The sequence below is a fragment of the Amblyraja radiata genome, chromosome 13 (genome assembly GCF_010909765.2).
Source record: "Amblyraja radiata isolate CabotCenter1 chromosome 13, sAmbRad1.1.pri, whole genome shotgun sequence".
Classification (NCBI taxonomy): Eukaryota; Metazoa; Chordata; class Chondrichthyes; order Rajiformes; family Rajidae; genus Amblyraja; species Amblyraja radiata.
Genome location: NC_045968.1, coordinates 36,039,956 through 36,059,274, shown reverse-complemented (window position 1 = coordinate 36,059,274; position 19,319 = coordinate 36,039,956). Strand labels below are relative to the sequence as shown.

General features: G+C 44.5%; 1 protein-coding gene across 1 annotated transcript; it reads right to left on the bottom strand.

Annotated features, from left to right (window-relative positions):
* Nucleotides 1–1,794: 1,794 nt before the first annotated feature.
* On the bottom strand, nucleotides 1,795–19,203 carry LOC116979486 (membrane-spanning 4-domains subfamily A member 15-like). Its single transcript, XM_033030999.1, has 6 exons — nucleotides 19,051–19,203; nucleotides 16,530–16,640; nucleotides 13,590–13,646; nucleotides 10,906–11,037; nucleotides 3,816–3,938; nucleotides 1,795–1,905 (listed from the first exon to the last, which is right to left on the bottom strand). Exons 1-6 carry the CDS (start codon nucleotides 19,201–19,203, stop codon nucleotides 1,795–1,797), a joined length of 687 nt encoding a protein of 228 aa, XP_032886890.1.
* Nucleotides 19,204–19,319: the final 116 nt, after the last annotated feature.

Here is a 19,319-nt window from a genome sequence, read left to right as displayed (position 1 = left end):
CCCAGTCCACGTGGACCGACGATCGCCCTGTAATGTAGCACTATCCTGCACATTAGGGGCAATTTACAATGTTATCAAAGCCAATCAACCTACAAACCTGTATGTCTTTGGAGTATGGGAGGAAGCCTGAGCTCCCAGAGAAAACCCAAGCAGGTCAGAGAACGTGCAGATCCGTACACCTAACGCCACTGCACCACCATGCCACCCTAACGCCACTGCACCACCATTCCACCCTAACACCACTGCACCACCATGCCACACTATCGCCACTGCACCTCCATGCCACCCTAACACCACTGCACCACCATGCCACCCTGGTTATACTGTCAACAGGGCAAGACCATGATTTGGATTGTGACACACTAAGTTTTTGTAATGATTTTATTCAAGCCAACAATATGTAAACGCAAGAGAAAGGCAAATCTTAAGTGTGAGGGGAGAGATTTAAGAGCGGCCTCAAGGGGTAATCTTTTCACTCAGAAGATAGACCATATCTGGAATGAGTTGCTAGCAGAAGCAATGGCCAAGAAAGCACACCAACGCTCCTACTTCCTTAAAAAGCTTCGGAAGTTCGGCATGTTTCCAACAACCCTCACCAACTTCTAAAGATGCGCCGTAGAAAGCATTTTATTCACATGTATCACAGCATTGTTTAACAACAGCTCCATCCAAGACCGCAAGAAATTGCAAAGAATTATGGACACAGCCCTTCACACAAACCAATCTTCCTTCCATTGATTCCATCTACAGTTCAAGCTGCCTCGGCAAGGGTATCAGCACAATCAAGGACCAAGCACCCCAGACACTCCCTCTTTTCCTCTCTCCCATCTGGCAAGAGGTACAGACGTGTGAAAACGCACATCTCCAGATTCAAGGGCTGTTTCTTCCCAACTGTTATCAGACAACTAAACCATCCTGTCACCAACTAGAGGGCGCTCCTGATCCATCCAAATCATTGGAGATCCTAATGCCCCTGTCCCACTTAGGAAACCTGAACGGAAACCTCTGGAGACTTTGTGCCCCATCCAAGGTTTCCGTGCGGTTCCCGGAGGTTGTAGGTGGTTGCTGGAGGTTGCAGGTAGTGGAAGCAGGTAGGGAGACTGACAAAAACCTTCGTGAACCGCACGGAAACCTTGGGTGGGGCTCAAAGTCTCCAGAGATTTCCGTTCAGGATTCCTAAGTGGGACAGGGGCATTAGACTATCTTTAATCGGGCTTCACGGGACATTATCTTGCACAAAATGGTATTCCCTTTATCCTTTAGCTGTACAATGTGGATGGCTTGATTGTAATCATCTATAATCTTTACGCTGACTAGATGGCTCGCAACAATAAATCATTTCACTGTACCTCGGTATATGTGACAATAAACTAAACTAAACTAAACGAAAGCAAGAAAAGTGGAAACAACAAGAATTCAGGCCACATTATTATCTTGGAACACTGTGAGGGTGCTACACTGGCTGGGATGGAGTTTTTCAGAATGAGCGGCTAACTCCCCTGGCAATATCCCATGGCAAATAAATCTGTGGAATTTAACATTGCACCCTTGCTTGCTGCTTTGAATAAGAATGTTGTTGTACTGTTTCGGTACACATGACAATAACATTCTTGATTACAGTACCTGTCCATTCTTATATACTTAAAAATGGTGCACAGATTGCCGTTATTTCCTACATCGCAATAGAGATTAAACTTCAAAAGTGTTTGCTGGCTAAAGCTTCAAGCTGATGTCATGAGAAGTACAGTGCTAATACATGGCTTTCCTTCCCTCGCCATCTTTGTTCTTCTTTTATTAAACTGCAGAGACTTCCGATGATTTGATAGCTCTCATGGAAGTGTAGGTTGTATCTTTGACATTCAGGGTTTCATAAGTGTTACTCCGATCGCGAGAGTTCTCCGGCAGCTGAAACAAAATCACAGCCGTGACTTATGACACTCAGTGATATATCAATGGATAAAGGTCAGAGTGATTCACGTATAATTGCACGTAGAACAACTGGTAATTGCAATATCAGCAGAGAACAAAGACACAAGAAACTGCAGATGCTGGAATGTTACAATAGGGTCAAAGGGAGACTCCTCTGGAAGTAGATATAAAGTGCTGGAGTAACTCAGCGGGTCAGGCAGCATCTCTGGAGAAAGAGGATGGGTGACGTTTCGGGTCAGAACCCTTCTTCAGACTGGGGGAGATGGGGGGAAATTAGATGGGGAGGGGGGAAACTAGAGGTAGGAAAAGATCAAGAACTAAGCTGGGCCAGCAACAGATGACCAAGGAAGGGTGAAGCCCATAATGGCTCATTGTTGCCTGGGAAAGAGGTGATAGTGAAGGGATACAAGGATGCGACATGCCAAAGGTGGGGGAGGTGGGGAATAGAGGTAATGCAGGGGTTATTTGAAATTAGAGAAATCAACATCTATACCACTGGGTTGTAATAGCAATGTTACAAAATTTTGAGATTTTAAAAATCAAGTCTGTAATTTATCCCATCAGATAAAGCATAAAAATAAGTTTAATTTGACACCTAATTCACTTTCATATCTCAAGTATTTAAAAAGTTATGGCCATTTTCATACTCGGAAATGAGCATCTTGTTCCCTATTGATTTTCTATGGACATAACAAAAAAGCTGTGATCGTGAACAGTCAAAAGCCCATAACTTTCTTAAAAATTAAGAGAACTGAATGAAATTTTCAGTTATCATAGAGTGAAGCATTCTGAAACAAATATAAAATAATCTTACTTGGATGTCCTGAAATTAAAGCATATAATTAGTTAGTTACCTAATTGTAGCTAATTTCAGACTTCAATTACTAGATCTAAACATCTATCCATTTCTTAATAAATGATTAACATTTTTAAATAGCCTAAATGTCCAAATAATATTCACAAATAATTCACAATAAAACATGATTTTTAAATCTCATTTACATTAATTTATAGGCCAAATGGAAGGAATTTAGTGCTCAATTGCTGTAAATAAATGCCCATTTAAATCAGCTTTCCAGTGGGTCCCTGTGGAACGCGCTGGTTTAGAACGTTCACATTGCGGTAGATTTGTGCCCCAAATGCCCAGAAAAATACTGCGGGATATAATGGGCCCAAAATGAGCTACTCGCAATATTAAACTTTGTATAAAGGGATCTTTAGAAGCCCTTTTTAATGTAAAAATAAGCTACATACCTTCTGTGGTTTGCTTTATGAGACCCTGCGGTTGCTGGCGGTCGCGGGTTTAGAGATTGATTTTTAAACTACTATAACTATTATACGAGGCCTTTAAAACTAATAATAACTTTTGCGACGGGGTCTTCCAGCGATTTTTCGTTAATAATTAACTAGGCTGAACATCTTCGATTTGAACAGCCTAGAGAAAATCGCGTTTTAAACCCACCCCCTCTAAACGGCGCCAAAATCGCGCACACCCGCAGCGACAGATTTTCAACGACGCTTCAGGTAGGCTTTGCAACATACCTAGTTGTAAGCTTTCCAAGCAAAATATGAGGTGCAGTTCTTCCACTTTGGGTGTGGATTCACCCAGACAATGGATGAGGCCCAGGACAAAAAAGGCCAGTATGGGAATGGGAAGGGGAGTTAAAATGTTTGGTAACCAGGTTCCTATAGGCCAAGGCGGACTTATCCGAGAGTATTGTGTGCAGAATTACAGAAGGAATTATGCCATAACCATCACTATTTACCACTTCTGGTTCTGAAATGCACTTCCCCATTTTCCACCATTTGCACCCATTCATCTCAGTAGGTACAAAAGGACGAAGCCGATCAATAAACAAAATACTTTTCCATTTGCTGCCACTCACCTCTTCAGTATTTTTATGACAGTCCCATACTTTGTTCCATCCAATGACCGCAACAGTGATTGATATTGACAGCTCCAACAGTGCAAACAGGATTAAAATGACCCTCATACTGAAGTGAGCTTCCTGGGAAGGAACAACAAGGCATTGTCAACACAATGATTAGCACAAGACTACATCTACACCTCTCGCTGCCTCGGCAAAGCCACCAGCATAATCAAGGACCAGTTTCATCCCAGTCACTCCCACTTCTCCCCTCTCCCATCAGGCATGATGTACAGAAGTGTGAAAACGTACAGCTCCAGTTTCTTCCCAGCTGTTATCAGGCAACTATCAACCACTAGAGAGCAGTCCTGACCTCCAATCTACCTCATTGCAGACCCTCGGACTAACTTTACTCAGACTTTATTTTGCAGTAAACATTGTTCCCTTATCCTGTATCTGTACACTGTGAACTGCTTGATTGTAATCATGCATAGATTTTCCGCTGATTGGTTAGCATGCAACAAAAGGCTTTGCACTGTACCTTGGTACACGTACCAATAAACTAAACTAAACTAAACAGTCAAACAGCAGAAGTGATTGCCGTCACGATGTCAAGGCAACAACCTCTCCCCAATGTAAGCCAAGCAAAGGTGCGGGTCATTGACTACAGGAAGTGGGGTGGAGTACTCCAGTCTATATCAATGGTGCCGAAGAGGAGATGGTTGAGAGCTTCACAGTGCCTGAGTCCTGGTTCGATCCTGACCTGAGGTGCTGTCTATGTGTCGAGATTAAACATTCTCCTCTGATCACATGGAATTCCTCTGGGTGCTCCGATTTCCTCCCACGTGAGTTTTGTAGACAAAGAGGCCTTTGTAATTTGACCGGACGTGTCAGGAGTGGATGAGAAAGTAGGTAACATAGAACTAGTGTGAACGGGCGACCGATGGTTGGCGTGGACTCGGTTGGCTGCAAGGCCTATTTCCAAGCTGTATCATTCAATCAATCAATCAATCAATCAATGGTTAGAATAATAGGTTAGCTTAATAGGTTGTCATTGGGGTTGACAAATTGGAAATGTAAGGGTGGATTTAAAGGAAAAAAGTGTGCAGGAAAAGTTACAGAAGTCTCCAGAAGTAATAAGTCGTAAAGTTTAAGGATGAATAGGAGAGTAAGGTCGGGTAAAATCAGGACCGGTGTGAGAGGAGGGCAGGTGAATATTGAATTAAAGATGTATTTGAATGCGCATATTATAAGAAATAAAGTGGATGAGCTCGTAGCACAGTTTGAAATTGATAGGTATGATGTTTTGGGAATTACAGGGACGTTGTTGCAAGAGGATTGGAGCTGGGAGCAGAATATTCAAGATTATCTGTCCTATCGGAAAGAAAGAGGTGGGCAGAGGGTGTGGGGTAAGTCTGATGGTAAGGAATGAAATTCAGTCTTTAGCGAGGAGTGGCAAAGGATCAGAAGAAGTAGAGTCATTGTGGGTAGAGCTGAGAAATTGTAAGGGTAAAAAGATCCTAATGGGAGTTATTTAGAGGCCCCAAACACTAACCAGGATTTAGGGTACAAGTTACATTAGGAGATACAATCGGCATGTAAGAAAGCCAATGCTACGGTGGTCATGGGAGATTTCAATATGCAGGTAGACTGGGAAAATCAGGAAAGGGAATATGTAGAGTGCCTCCGAGATGGTTTCTTAGGGAAACTTGTTGTGAAGCCTACCAGGGAAAAGACAATTCTGGATTTAGTATTGTGTAATGAACAGGTAGATGGGAGGTAGATTGATGTCAGTAGACATCAGTGGACACTCACAGTTTAGTAGACATGTGTTCAGTGTTATTCAGAGCTCAGACTGAGAGACATGACCCTCTCGGTCCCCCATCTTGCAGAGACTGACTGAGGCACTCAATACTTCCGGGTTTTATAGTCCCTCCGGAAGGGGCGTGGCCTTCAGGAGAGAGAATCTCAACATTTTTTAAACACTAATAACTCATTTATTTTTCATCGATGGGAAAAATCCTCTTGTTCTGCGTAGCGGAGGGGGACTTTGAATAATTTGGCCAAAAATCACAGCCATAAGTGGCAGCGTTTTTTCTAAAATCAATGTACAGAACAACAGGAAGTGGTCAAGATCAGACTTTTAGTAATATAGATATGATATATGATAGAGTCGAGACTAAGTGCGGACCCGTTGGGCCTGTCCCCTCGGCAATATTACACCACTGACCCATGGCCCACAACTGTGCAGGCGCGGCTGACAGTTTCTTGTTGTGACGCCAGAGATCCCCATTGTGACGCGAGTCACGGGAAACCCTCCCCCAACTGCGCAGGCGTGGCCGGAAAGTGGTAGTGCGACTGTGACGTTTTTAAAGTAAAAAATGGCAATAGCCAGCAAAATATAAGATCAATGTGAACACATCTCACTCTCCCTCTTCAGTCCCCTATTCCCCTTCTCCATTATCCTCCCTCCACCAACCCTCCTCTGCTTCCTCCCCTCATCCCCTCCCTCCCTCTTCCCCCTCTCCTCCTCCATTGCCTCGCCATCCCTCTTCCTACCCCTATTCTCCTCCTTCCCCTCATCCCCCAGCACTTCCTCCCCATCCTCTTCACCCTCCCTCTTCTTCCCCTCCCCTCCTCCCCTCCCCTACTTATTCCCTCACCTCTCCTTTCCCCTACCCTCAATCACTCCCTCCCTCCCTCCATAACCCCACTCACCTCCCTACCCCCTCCTCTCCCTCTATCCTCCTGCTCCCCCACTCCTCACCCCCCCCATCTCACCCCACTCCCCTCTCACCTCCCCCACTGCCCTCCTCTCGCTCAATCCCCATTCCCTACCTCCCCCACTACCCGCTGCTCTCCCTCTTCCCCCCCCCTCTTCCCCCACTCTCCCTCTTCTCCTCCCCCGCTTTCCCCTCCCTCTCCCACCCTACCACCCTCCTCACCTCTATCCCCTGCCTCCCATTCCTCACCTCCCCCCATCCCACCCCCCCCCCCACAATGAAAATCGCGATGTTTCCTTTTAAATTAAATTCTCAATGAAAATCTTTAAAATAACCTAAACACAATGTTAGCTGTTAATTAAATGGAAGAATTTGATTAAAACTGTTTTTAAAGTAAAGTCAATGTCAATGAAAATCGCGATTTTCTATGTTGATGAAATTCGAGATCCCATTGTGACGTCATTGTGATGTAATTGTGACCTCGAATGCAGCTGATGGGCAGGGCAGGGCAAGTGGAAAAATGGTTTTATAAAGTGTTTTTTTGTAAAGTTGAAAATGTCAATAACTTGTAAACTATACCATCAATCTGAATGAAACTTGGCTATTGCACACCCCGGGACAATGGTGAGTAAGGTGGGGGTATCGTGTACCATTTTGGCTGTGTTTCAGGAATTCACTCACACGCAAACAAACAAACAAATAAACAAACAAGATGAGAGTTTTAGTAATAGATACTAGACCAAGTGGAGACCCCTTGGGCCTGCTCCCCCAACGCAATATTCCACCAAACTGCACATGCACGGCTGCCGCATTCAAAGTTGTGCCGTTGTGGGCTGAAATTAAGTTAATAAAGGAAATAGATAACCTGTAGAGGCGTAAAGTAGAAGGAAACTTACCCGTGGAGCCATTGGGTCCCCGTTGTGAGGCCAGGCAAGTACACGCAGGAAAAAAACATGGTGATTTTAAAAAAATGAAATTTGGGGTCCCATTGTGATGTTGTTGTGATGTCGAACGCGGCTGACAGGTAGGACTAGTGGAAAAGTGGTTTTGTAAAGTTTAAAATGTCAATCTGTTTAAATGTTCATCAATCTGAGAAAAATTTGCTTCATTTACATAGCAGGACAATAGTGAGTAAGTTGGGACAACAATTGTAGTGCTATCGTGTACCGTTTTGTTGTAGTTTTGGGGACACACGCACACACATGCACACACACGTATACACACAAACAAACACGATGTGAGAACCAAGTGGGACCCGTCGGGTCCCTGTCACATGGGAGCTTTGGTCCCCCAACGCAACCCTTTCCCCCAAGGCAATATTCCACCATTCATTCAAAGCCCCCAAGGGAGGCCTGGTCCCCCAACGCAATCCGTTCCCCAAGGCAATATTCCACCACTCACCCGTTTCCCAAACGTAACCCCTGCACCCAATGCAATATTCCACCACTTACCCATAGCCCCCTACTGCACAGGGGCGGCTCATTTCCCCTTATCCCCTAGCACTCCCTCTTCCTCCTCTTCATCCTTCCTCTTTTTAAAATAAAAAAAAAGCAAGCACTTTTGCTGCCAGGACTTAAATTTTTTTTCCAATTCCACATCTCCTGCCTCCCCCAGCAGTCCCTCCCCCCCTCTGTTCAGTGTCCCTCTGTAAGGACTCAGTGTTCTATGATTGCAAAATTGTTGAAAATGAGATCCCATTGTGGTGTCATAGCTGTAACTGCCAATTGGGGGGGGGGGGGGGGGGGGGGGGGGGGGGGGGGGACACACGGTGCGGGCGCTCATCTCCCCCCCCCCCCCCCCCCCCCCCACCACAATGAAAATTCTGGAATGTTCCCCTATTCCACATCCCCTCTCCCATATTCCACTTGTTGAAAACACACCACAGGACAATTGTGAGTAAGGTGATGAAAGAATTGCAGCGCTATCGTGTACCGTTTTGGCATAATTTCAGAATCTCACTTACATGCTCACAGACAGACATCCAAACAAGATGAGAGTTTTAGTAATACATTAGACCAAGTGGGACCTGTTGGGTCCCTGTAACATGGTCCCCCAATGCAACCCATTCCCCCAACACAATATTCCACCACTCACCCAAAGCCCCCACGGAAGGCCTGGTCCCCCAACGCAACTCGTTCCACAACTCAATATTTCACCACTCACCCATTCCCCCAAGGCAATATTCCACCACGCACCCATAGCCCCCATGGGAGCCCTGGTATCCCATCGCAACCCGTTCCCCAAGGCAATATTCCACCATTCACCCGTTTCCCAATGCAACCCATTCCTCCAACGCAATATCCCACCACTCACCCATAGCCCCCAACTGCACAGGGGCTGCTCATTTCACCTTATTCACCCTCCCTCATTTTTAAACTAAAAAAATGCTATTGCACTTGCTAGCTGGCAGAACTTAGTGTACTGTGACTAAATAAAATGCAATTGCACTTGCTAGCTGGCAGAACTCAGTGTACTGTGACTGAATAAAATGCAATTGCACTTGCTAGGGCTAGCAGGACTCTGTGTACTTGGATAGCAACATTGTTGTGAGCAGGGATACAATCCCATTGTGAGGTCATAGCTGGTAACTGGCAGTGGGGATTGGAAAATATATTTCTCAAAGTGGGATTTTGTAAACTTAAAAATGTGATATCTTGTAAAATATAACGCAGACTACACCCCCCCCCCCCCCCCCCCCCCCACACACACACACACACACACACACACTAGCCCCCACACACACAGGCTGCTAAGGAAGATGAGAGCCCATGGAATGAAATGGAGATACGAGAATGGATAATAGGTTGGCTGGATGGCAGAAGGCAAAGAGTGGCAATAAAGAGGGCTTTTTCTGGTTGGCCGCCAGTGAATAGTGGAGTTCCACAGTGGTCGGTTCTGAGGCCACTACTCTTCACGTTGTATATTAATGATTTGGACGAAGGATTGAAGGCTTTGTGGCCAGGTTTGTGGATGATACGAAAATATGTGGAGGGGCAGATAGAGCAGAGAATGCAGGGACTCTGCAGAAGGACTTGGACAGTTTGGGATAGTGGGCAGAAAAGTGGCAGATGGAATACAGTGTAGCAAAGTGTGAAGTCATGCATTTTGGTAGTAGGAATAAATGCGTAGACTATTTTCTAAATGGGGAGTGAATCCAGAAATTGGAGGTATGAAGGGACTTGGGAGTGCTGGAGCAGGTTTCCTAAAAGTTAATCTGCAAGTTGGATCGGTAGTAAAGAAAGCAAACGCAATGCTAGCATTTATTTCAAGAGGGCTAGAATACAAAAACAGTGATGTAATGCTGAGGCTCTATAAGGCACTGGTCAGGCCTTATTGTGAGCAATTTTGGGCACCATATCTGAGGAAGGATGCGCTGGTCCTGGAGAGGGTCCAGAGGAGGCTTACAAGACCCCAGGAATGAATGGGTTAACATATGATGAGCATTTGACGACACTGGGCCTGTACCTGCTGGCGTTTAGAAGAATGAGGGGGTACCTCATTGAAGCGTAAACAATAGTTAAATGCTTGCATAGAGTGGATGTGGAGAGGATATTTCCACTAGTGGGAGAGTGTAGGACTAGAGGTCACAGCCTCAAAATTAGAGGACATTCCTTTAGGAAGGAGATGAGGAGGAATTTCTTTAGTCAGAGGGTGGTGAATCTGTGGAATTCATTGTCACAGAAAGCTGCTCCTATGACCTTATGACCTTATTGGGGTAACTGATAATTGCAAAGGACAGCTTACAGCTGTCATTTAAATAGATGCAATAAGAGAGTCATATCATCATATTAGCATAAGTATAAATATAGTCATAGAGACATGATGTCATAAAGCCATACAGCAGGGAAATTAGCCCTTCTGCCCAACATCCATTTAAACTGTCCCATTTGCCTGCATTTGGCCCATATCCCACTGAACCTTTCCTATCCATGTACCTGTCCAATGGCCTTTTAAATGTTGTTATAGTACCTGGCACAACTACCTCCGCTGTCAACATGTTCCACACACTCATCACCCACTCTGTGGAAAGGTTTTCCCTCAGGTTCCTATTAACTCTTGTCCCTCTCACCTCAATCCTATGTCCGCTGGTTTTTGAATCACCTACTGTGGGATAACACTCTGTGCATTCACCCTGTCCATTGCCCTCATGATGTTGTACACCTCCATAAGATCAATCTTCAGCCTCTTGTGCTCCAAGGAATAAAGGCCTAGCTTGCACAACCACTCAGCAATGCTCAGACCCCCGAGACCTGACAAAACCCTCATAAAACTTCTCTGTACTCTTTCCAGCCTCATGGCGTCCTTCCTACATCAAGGTGACGAAGGTGAATACAGTAGTGTAAATGTGGCCTTCCCAACATCTTGTCCAACTGCAACATACTTACCAGTAGTTGAGGTTTGCCTGTGTAGCTTTGGTGAATCCGAGGAACCCAGGTCCGTAGATCCACGGTTAATAACACAAAAGTACAGAAGCTAGTGGCTGCACTCAACAAGTTAAACACAGCACTGCACCTGAGCTATTAACAAAGTTAAATGAGAGATTATAACCATATAACCATATAACAATTACAGCACGGAAACAGGCCATCTCGGCCCTACAAGTCCGTGCAGAACAACTTTTTTCCCTTAGTCCCACCTGCCTGCACTCATACCATAACCCTCCATTCCCTTCTCATCCATATGCCTATCCAATTTATTTTAAAATGATACCAACGAACCTGCCTCCACCACTTCCACTGGAAGCTCATTCCACACCGCTACCACTCTCTGAGTAAAGAAGTTCCCCCTCATGTTACCCCTAAACTTCTGTCCCTTAATTCTGAAGTCATGTCCTCTTGTTTGAAATTATGTTTACAATAAAAATGCAGAGAGATTCGTTTTAGAACTTTTGCACTGTTCTAATAAGAAATCGATGACAGCCTTCATTGGAATGACTGGTGATTTTTGTTAGGGAATAATCAATTCAATGCTACTATAGGGTCACTTGTACCTGGGTAGAGTGAAATTCCTTTTTGCATACAGCTCAGTAAAATTCTTGCTGTACAAAGGCACAATCATATTTAAGTACAGGTATTGAGAATAGTAGAATACTAATTAGCAGAAACAAAAAACTGCAAATGCTCGTTTATACCAAAGATAGACACAAAGTACTGGAGTAACTCAGTGGGTCAGGCAGTATCTTTGGAGATAAAGGATAGGTGATATTTTGGGTTCAGACTGAAGGTAAGGAGGGGGGTGGGGTGGGAAAGAACTTGGGGAAAGAAAAGACTGGGGCAAATCAGGGTCGGAAACAGATTACCTCAGGCAGTATGGTATGGTAGTCCCATTGTTGATTCGGGAAGATATGATCTCAATGTATACCTCTTGAGGTTAGGGGCATTTAAGTGGTTTTAGGTAGGCATACAAAATGTAGAAATGTTGGCTTACCAAGGAGAGACACAAAATGCAGGAGTAATTCAGCAGGTCAGGCAGCATGCCTGGCAAACACTTTGTTTCGGGTCTGAAGAAGGTGTCCCGATGCTGTCTGGCCCACTGCATTACTTCAGCACTTTGTCTTTTTTTAGATAGGCATATGGATATGCAGGGAATGGAAGGATATGGATCACATTCGGGCAGAGGAGATTAGTTTAGCCTGGCATCATGTTCGGCATGGACATTGTGGGCTGGAGGGCTGTGCTGCACTGTTCTGTGTAGGCAGCAACCCATGTCATCACCTTGTTGTGTTACCAATGACAACTTTATGTTATTCGAGTTCAGACACTTTGGCCTCAGAGAAACAGAGTCAACAATTCAGGTAAAGGTCTCCCAACATTTTCTGGTTTTATTTTATATTTCTAGCATCATCATTTTTTGTTTGATTTTCACTCTTTCCACTTAATCAGGGAGTTCAAATATGTACCTTGAGATTCGAGCGTACAATGGGGTCTTGGGGCCCTGCAGGAGTTTGATGAAACCAGTGCCAATATTGGTTTTAAACCTAACCACAATTGTACCCTCCTTTGATATAAATATGTTCAATGTTTGGGGGAAAGCGTAAATATAGAACTAGAACCAAACTTGTTTGTGTCCCATTAGAACATAGATACATAGATACATAGAAAATAGGTGCAGGAGTAGGTCATTCGGCCATTCGAGCCTGCACCGCCATTCAATATGATCATGGCTGATCATACAACTCAGTATCCCATCCCTGCCTTCTCTCCATATCCCCTGATCCCTTTAGCCACAAGGGCCACATCTAACTCCCTCTTAAATATAGCCAATGAACTGGCCTCAACTACATTCTGTGGCAGAGTAGCATTGAATAGCATGGCACATGGATATACAGGGGATGGAGGGATATGGAGTACATGCAGGCAGAGGAGATGAGTAGATTTGAAGAAGAGTCCTGACCCAAAATGTCACTTACCCACTAGAGATGCTGCCAGACCCACTCAATTACTCCAGCACTTTGTTTCCTTTTTGTATATCAGCATCTGCAATTCCTGCTTTCTCCTAGCTAACCACCACTTTATCGGGTGGACAGGTGACAAAGGTTCCCATTCCATAAATGCCCAGGTTCCATTGTAGGACAACAGATAGTATTGCTGCCTTACACCTTCAATTCTTCAGAGACCCAGGATCAATCCTGACCTTGGCTGTTATCAGTTTGAAGGAAGACGATGTATTGGCGAGACCAAGCGCACACATTGTGTCAATCTTTAACCTGGCGTCATGGTCCTGCAGCCTACAATGTCCATGCCAAACATGATGCAAAGTGACACTAATCTTCTCTGTCTTCACGTGGTCTATATCCCACTAATCTCTGCACATCCATGTGTCTGCCCAAAAGCCTCTTAACACCACTATTGTATCTGCCTCCACCACCACCCCTGACAGCATGTTCCAGGTACTCACTACCTTCTGTGTAAAAATAAAATTGCAATGCACATCTCCTTTAAACGTCGCCCCTTTCACATTCTGAAAGTTAGTTTAACATTCTCTTCCCGTGGTGTTTGTGAAGTTCCTCCAACCCAGCTCCCCACCACCACGGGCTTCTTCAACCCAATCCATGTACGGGGAGACTTACAGTGATGGAGTTCAGTTTTCTTTCAGCATAGATTGAAATGGCTCCTGAGACCATGAACTGCAAAGGAATACAATACAACAAATTAATATTTGGATTAGAATTTCCATTTATAAGCATGCTGGAAAAGTTTCAGAGAAGATTTACAAGGATGTTGCCAGGACTCGAGGGCCTGAGCTATGGGCCAATGTTGAGCAGGCTAGGACTTTATTCCTTGGAGCGCAGGAGGATGAGTGGTGATCTTATAGAGGTGTACAACATCATGAGAGGAATAGATTCACAGAGTTTTTGCCCAGAGTATGGGGAATCGTGAACAAGAGGACATAGGTTTTAAGGTGAGGGGGGGAAGATTTAAATGGAACTTGAGGGGTAACTTTTTTCACAATGGTAGGTGAGTAAATGGAACAAGCTACCAGAGGAGATAGTTGAGGCAGGTACTATCATAACGTACAAGAGACATTTGGACAGGTACATAGATAGGATACGTTTGGAGGGGTATTGGCCAGGTGCGAGCAGGTGGGAAAAGAGATGATGTTTGTTGGTCAGAATGGGCAAGTTGGGCCAAAGGTCCTGGTTCCATATTTCAGTTCAGTTTAGTTTATTGTTACTTGTACCGAGGTACGGTGAAAAGCTTTTTCTTGCGTGCTAGTCTGTCAGCAGAAAGACAATACATGATTGCAATTGAACCATTACAGTGCATAGATACAGGATAAGGTAGGTTTGTGTTTGTTTCAATCATTTCTTGGCCATTATCAATTATGTAAATTCAACAGCATTTGCACAGTAAAACAACATACAGGTACCATCATTGGTGAGAGGGGCAGATTTTAACGGAGATGTTCGGGACAAGTTTTACACAGAGGGTGATGGGTGCCTGGTAAACACTGCCTCGGTGGAGTTGGAGGCAGATACAATAGTGGTGTTTCGGAGGCTTTTAGATTAGTACATAGATATGTAGGGAATACTGGGACCTGCCCGCATTTGTTCCATATCCTTCTAAACCACTCCTATCCATGCACCTGTCCATATATTTTATATATTATAGTCCCACTTTTTGGAAATGTTTTTTCCATCGTTTGCAAACCAACTGCCCTTAAAAGTGATGAGAGTCACTGCCTCTACCACCGATTAATCCCATTTGCCATTTAATCTACGATCCTTTTATGGAATTTGCCTTAGATTGCCGATGACCCTTTCCTGCATCCAAAGATTCTCCAGTTTTGCAAAAAAAGTCAACAAGCTTTTTTGTTTGCATAGATGCTGCCTGGACTGCTGATAGTTTCTAGTATTAAATGTCCTAGCTAAAAGGAAATTGCCTCCACTATTTCTGTCACAGTGAGGTGGTTGGAGATGAGAAGAAATTTAATTTCCTGAAGGTTATTATTAAACAGAAACTTGGCGGCTAGATGTTACCATTTAAAATACGATGCTGTATCTTTCCCCGTGCATTTTTTACTGCTGTCTCCCACTGTTGTTTCAAAAATGAAGGATGTCCTATCGCTATGGAGGATGCTCAGTGCCTCACAGCACCAGAAACCCGGGTTCAGTCCTGACTATGGGTGCCATCTGTACAGAGTTTGTACGTTCTCCCCTTGACCGCGTGGGTTTTCTCCAGGTGCTCCAGTTTCCTCCCACACTTCCAAAGGTGTACAAATTTGTAGGTTAATTGGCTTCCGTAAAATTATAAATTGTCCCTAATATGTAGGATAGTGTGCGTGTGCCATACATCGGAACAAAGTTTTGTAGGTTAATTGGCTTCAGTAAGAAAAAAAGTAAATTTAGTTTAGTTTATGTCAAATGTTGTGAATACTAGGAAGAGAACTTTCTGGAAAAGTTCAAATGGGCCCAAAACATTTTTTGATGGATGCTCTAAACCTTGTCCACCTACATTCATCCCTGGCCCAGTTTGATACAAACTCTCCATTCTCTGTCTTAGAACGAACATCCGGAGGAGGTTTAGTTTTTTAGCTTAGTTTAGAGTTAGAACGCGAAAACAGGCCATTCTGCCCACCAGGGTCCACTGCCGACCAGCGATCCCCATATACTAGCATTATCCTACGGACTAGGGACAATTTACAACTTTTACTGAAGCCAAGTTAACCGACAAACCTGTACTTCTTTGGAGTGTGGGAGGAAACCGGAGCATTCGAGGAAAACCCATGCGGTCACGGTGAGAACGTACAAACCCAGGTCTCTGGCGTTGTAAGGCAGCAACTCTACTGCTGTGCCACCATGCCTAGTGTCCTTAGTGTGTAGGATAGTGCTCATGTATGGGCCGATCGCTGGTTGCCGTGGACTCTGCAGGCTGAAGGGCATGTACTCGCTAGAATTTAGGAGATTGAGGGGGGATCTTATAGAAACTTACAAAATTCTTAAGGGGTTGGACAGGCTAGATGCAGGAAGATTGTTCCCGATGTTGGGGGAGTCCAGGACAAGGGGTCACAGCTTAAGGATAGAGGAGAAATCCTTTAGGACCGAGATGAGAAAAACATTTTTCACACAGAGAGTGGTGAATCTCTGGAACTCTCTGCCACAGAAGGTAGTTGAGGCCAGTTCATTGGCTATATTTAAGAGGGAGTTAGATGTGGCCCTTGTGGCTAAAGGGATCAGGGGGTATGGAGAGAAGGCAGGTACGGGATACTGAGTTGGATGATCAGCCATGATCATATTGAATGGCGGTGCTTGCTCGAAGGGCCGAATGGCCTACTCCTGCACCTATTTCTATGTTTCTATGTTTCTATGTTTCTGCGCTGTATCTCTAAAGTAAAGTACTTAAGTACTCCAAATGCAGCCTAACCAAAGTCTTGTGTAGGAGGTGTGTACCAAAGATAGACACACAAAGCTGGAGTAACTCAACGGATCAGGCAACATCTCTGGAGAAAAGGAAGAGGTGACGTTTCGGGTGAGAGTCTGGGGAGAGGGTGTCATGTTGCTGGTACTCACCAATCCTCCACCCCACCAAGGTATAGCTATGGTAGCTGCAATCGACATGCGGCTCTGAAATAATGGAACACCAAATGAGACGAAAAATATTCCCAGCATTAACTGAGCCACCTGGAACGAGCAGACAAAGAATGACAACAAGTAAGTAAAAACAAATAGAGAAATGAGGAATCTCCAAAAAAAGTAATTTACAAAATTTACAAAAGTAGATTTTATTTTTATTTATTAGCTAAACATGGATATTTATTACAGTTATATTGCACAGAAACAGGCCCTTAGTCCACGTCGACCAAGATGGCCCACTTAAGTCATAGAGTCATACAGCATGGAAACCGCTCCTTCTGCCCAACTCATCCATACCGACAAAGATACCCCATCCAATCTAGCCCCATTCGACCATTCATGGCCCATATCCCTCTAAACCTTTCCTAACCATGTATCCGTCCAAGTGTCTTTTAAATGTTGTTGTAGTACATGCCTCCTCTGGCAGCTCGTTTCACATGCACACCACCTCTGAGTGAAAATATTGCCCCTCAGGTTCCTATTAAATCTTGCCCCTCTCACCTTAAACCTATGTCCTCTGGTTCTTGATTATTCTACTCTGTGTAAAATATTCTGTGCACTCACTCCTCCTCATTATTGTATGCACCTCTATAAGATCTCCACTCAGCCTCCTGCGTTCCAAGGAATAAAGTCCCAGCCTGCTCAACTTCTCCCTCTAGCCTGGGCTCTTGAGTCCTGGCAACACCCTTGTTAATCTTCTCTTTCCAGTTTAATAAACAAAACTGACACACAATACTCCAAGTACAGTCTCACCAAGGGGGATGTGAGGCAACCAATCTCCAAACACATCTGCAAACGTCATTTGGATAGTGGTTGCTTGTGTTCTATGAGACAATCCTAATTCAGGTGGGCCCTGAAATAGCCACAAGGAGAACTTTGCAAGACCATAGTGCCAGCCTTCTTCAGACTGTGAGTCCCTTTTCCCTGACTCTTAGTCCGTTTCACTCTCCCCTGACTCTCAGACTGAATATGGGTCACGACCTGAAACGTCACCTATTCCTTTTCTCCTGAGATGCTGCCTGACCCGCTGAGTTACTCCAGCTTTTTGTGTCTATCATCCGTTTAAACCTGTATTTACAGTTCCAACCTCCACGGTTTTAAAACAAAACGTTGCCTCTTGCTAGGAACCTTGTTTAAACTTGATGAACTAAATTTAATTTAATGTGCCCAGATACGGTGGTGGAAATTGTACCGAAGTCCAGTTAACCCACTTTCTCATCCATTCCCTGCACACTAGAGGCAATTTATAGAGGGCCAATTAACCTACAAACCCACACATCTTTTGGATGTGTGAGAAATCCGGAGCACCCGGAAAAAACCCTTGCGGTCACTGGGAGAATCCGAGGTGGGAATGGACCTGAGTGTCTGGCACCGTGAGGCAACAACTCTACCAGCTGCTCCGCAGTTCCACCCAGTGAAGTATAAAATCATCTACCCATGAGATTCTTCAACAAATAAATAATATCACACGTACTATTTGACCCATCTTGTCTCGGATACATCTATTAAAAGAACTTGGTGGTGCAGCAGTAGAGTTGCTGCCTTACTTCACCAGAGACCCAGGTTCAATCCTGACCACTGGTGCTGTCTGTACAGAGTTTGTACGTTCTCCTTGTGACTGTGTGGGTTTTCTCTGGGTGTTCCGATTTCCTCTCACACTTCGATGAAGTACAGGTTGGTAGGTTAATTGGCTTCGGTAAAAATTGTGAATTGTCCCTAGTGTGTAGGATACTGTTAGTGTATGGGGTTCGCTGGTCAGCGCGGACTCGGTGGGCCAATGATCCGGTTTCCGCGCTATATTACTAAACTAAACTAAACTAAACTAAACTAAACTCGCCAAGCTGTTCCACACACGCATTTTGCCTCATTCACAATACCAATGACAGCATTTGTTCAGTCTTACACAGAGTTCCACAGGGGTTGGTGAGTGGGCCGCTACTCTTCACGTTGTATATTAATGGTTTTGATGAGGGGTTTGAAGGATTTGTGGCCAAGTTTGCAAATGATACGAAAATAGGTGGAGGGGCAGGTAGTTTAGAGAAAGCATGGACTCTTCAGAAGGACTTGGACAGGTTGGGAGAGTGGGCAGTGAAGTGGCAGTTGGAATATAGAGTAGCAAAGTGTGGAGTCGTGCATTTTGGTAGTTGGAATAAATGCGTAATCTATTTTCTAAATGTGGAGAGAATCCAGAAATCAGAGGTGCAAAGGGACTTAGGAGAGCTGGTGCAGGATTCCCAAAAAGTTAATTTGCAAGTTGAATCGGTAATAAAGAAGGCAAACGCAATGCTTGCATTTATTTCAAGAGGATGAGAATATAAAAACAGAGATGTAATGTGAGGCTCTATAAGGCGCTGCTCAGGCTGCATTTGGAGTATGGTGAATGGCGTGGTAGATGTTATGGGCCAAATGGCCTATTTCTGCTCCTATCACTTATGACCTTATGATTTTATGACCTTACACCCAGAGATTTTCGTTGTCCTCTTGGAAAGTTCTGCTTGACTGTGTTCTTGAATTTGTTATCGGGCTGGTCCACCTTCCTCGCTTGTGGTAAGTCTCCTCCACTCTTGCCGAAGTTAGGCAGTTGACAGGATTTACCAAATAGACTAGCCATCACTGCCCCGAAGTTTGCCAATCCTGTCAGAAATCACCACAGGCTCAATTAATAGAAACATAGAAACATAGAAAATAGGTGCAGGAGTAGGCCATTCGGCCCTTCGAGCCTGCACC

What these genes read in the sequence shown, in the direction of transcription:
- LOC116979486 (XM_033030999.1), bottom strand. Translation starts at nt 19,203, where the DNA reads ATGGCTAGTCTATTTGGTAAATCCTGTCAACTGCCTAACTTCGGCAAG. An exon ending in GAAAACTGAACTCCATCACT is followed by an intron (nt 11,038 to 13,589) that starts GTAAGTCTCCCC and finishes CTTTGTTAATAG; the next exon opens with CTCAGGTGCAGTGCTGTGTT. An exon ending in GTCATAAAAATACTGAAGAG is followed by an intron (nt 1,906 to 3,815) that starts GTGAGTGGCAGC and finishes ATTTTGTTTCAG; the next exon opens with CTGCCGGAGAACTCTCGCGA.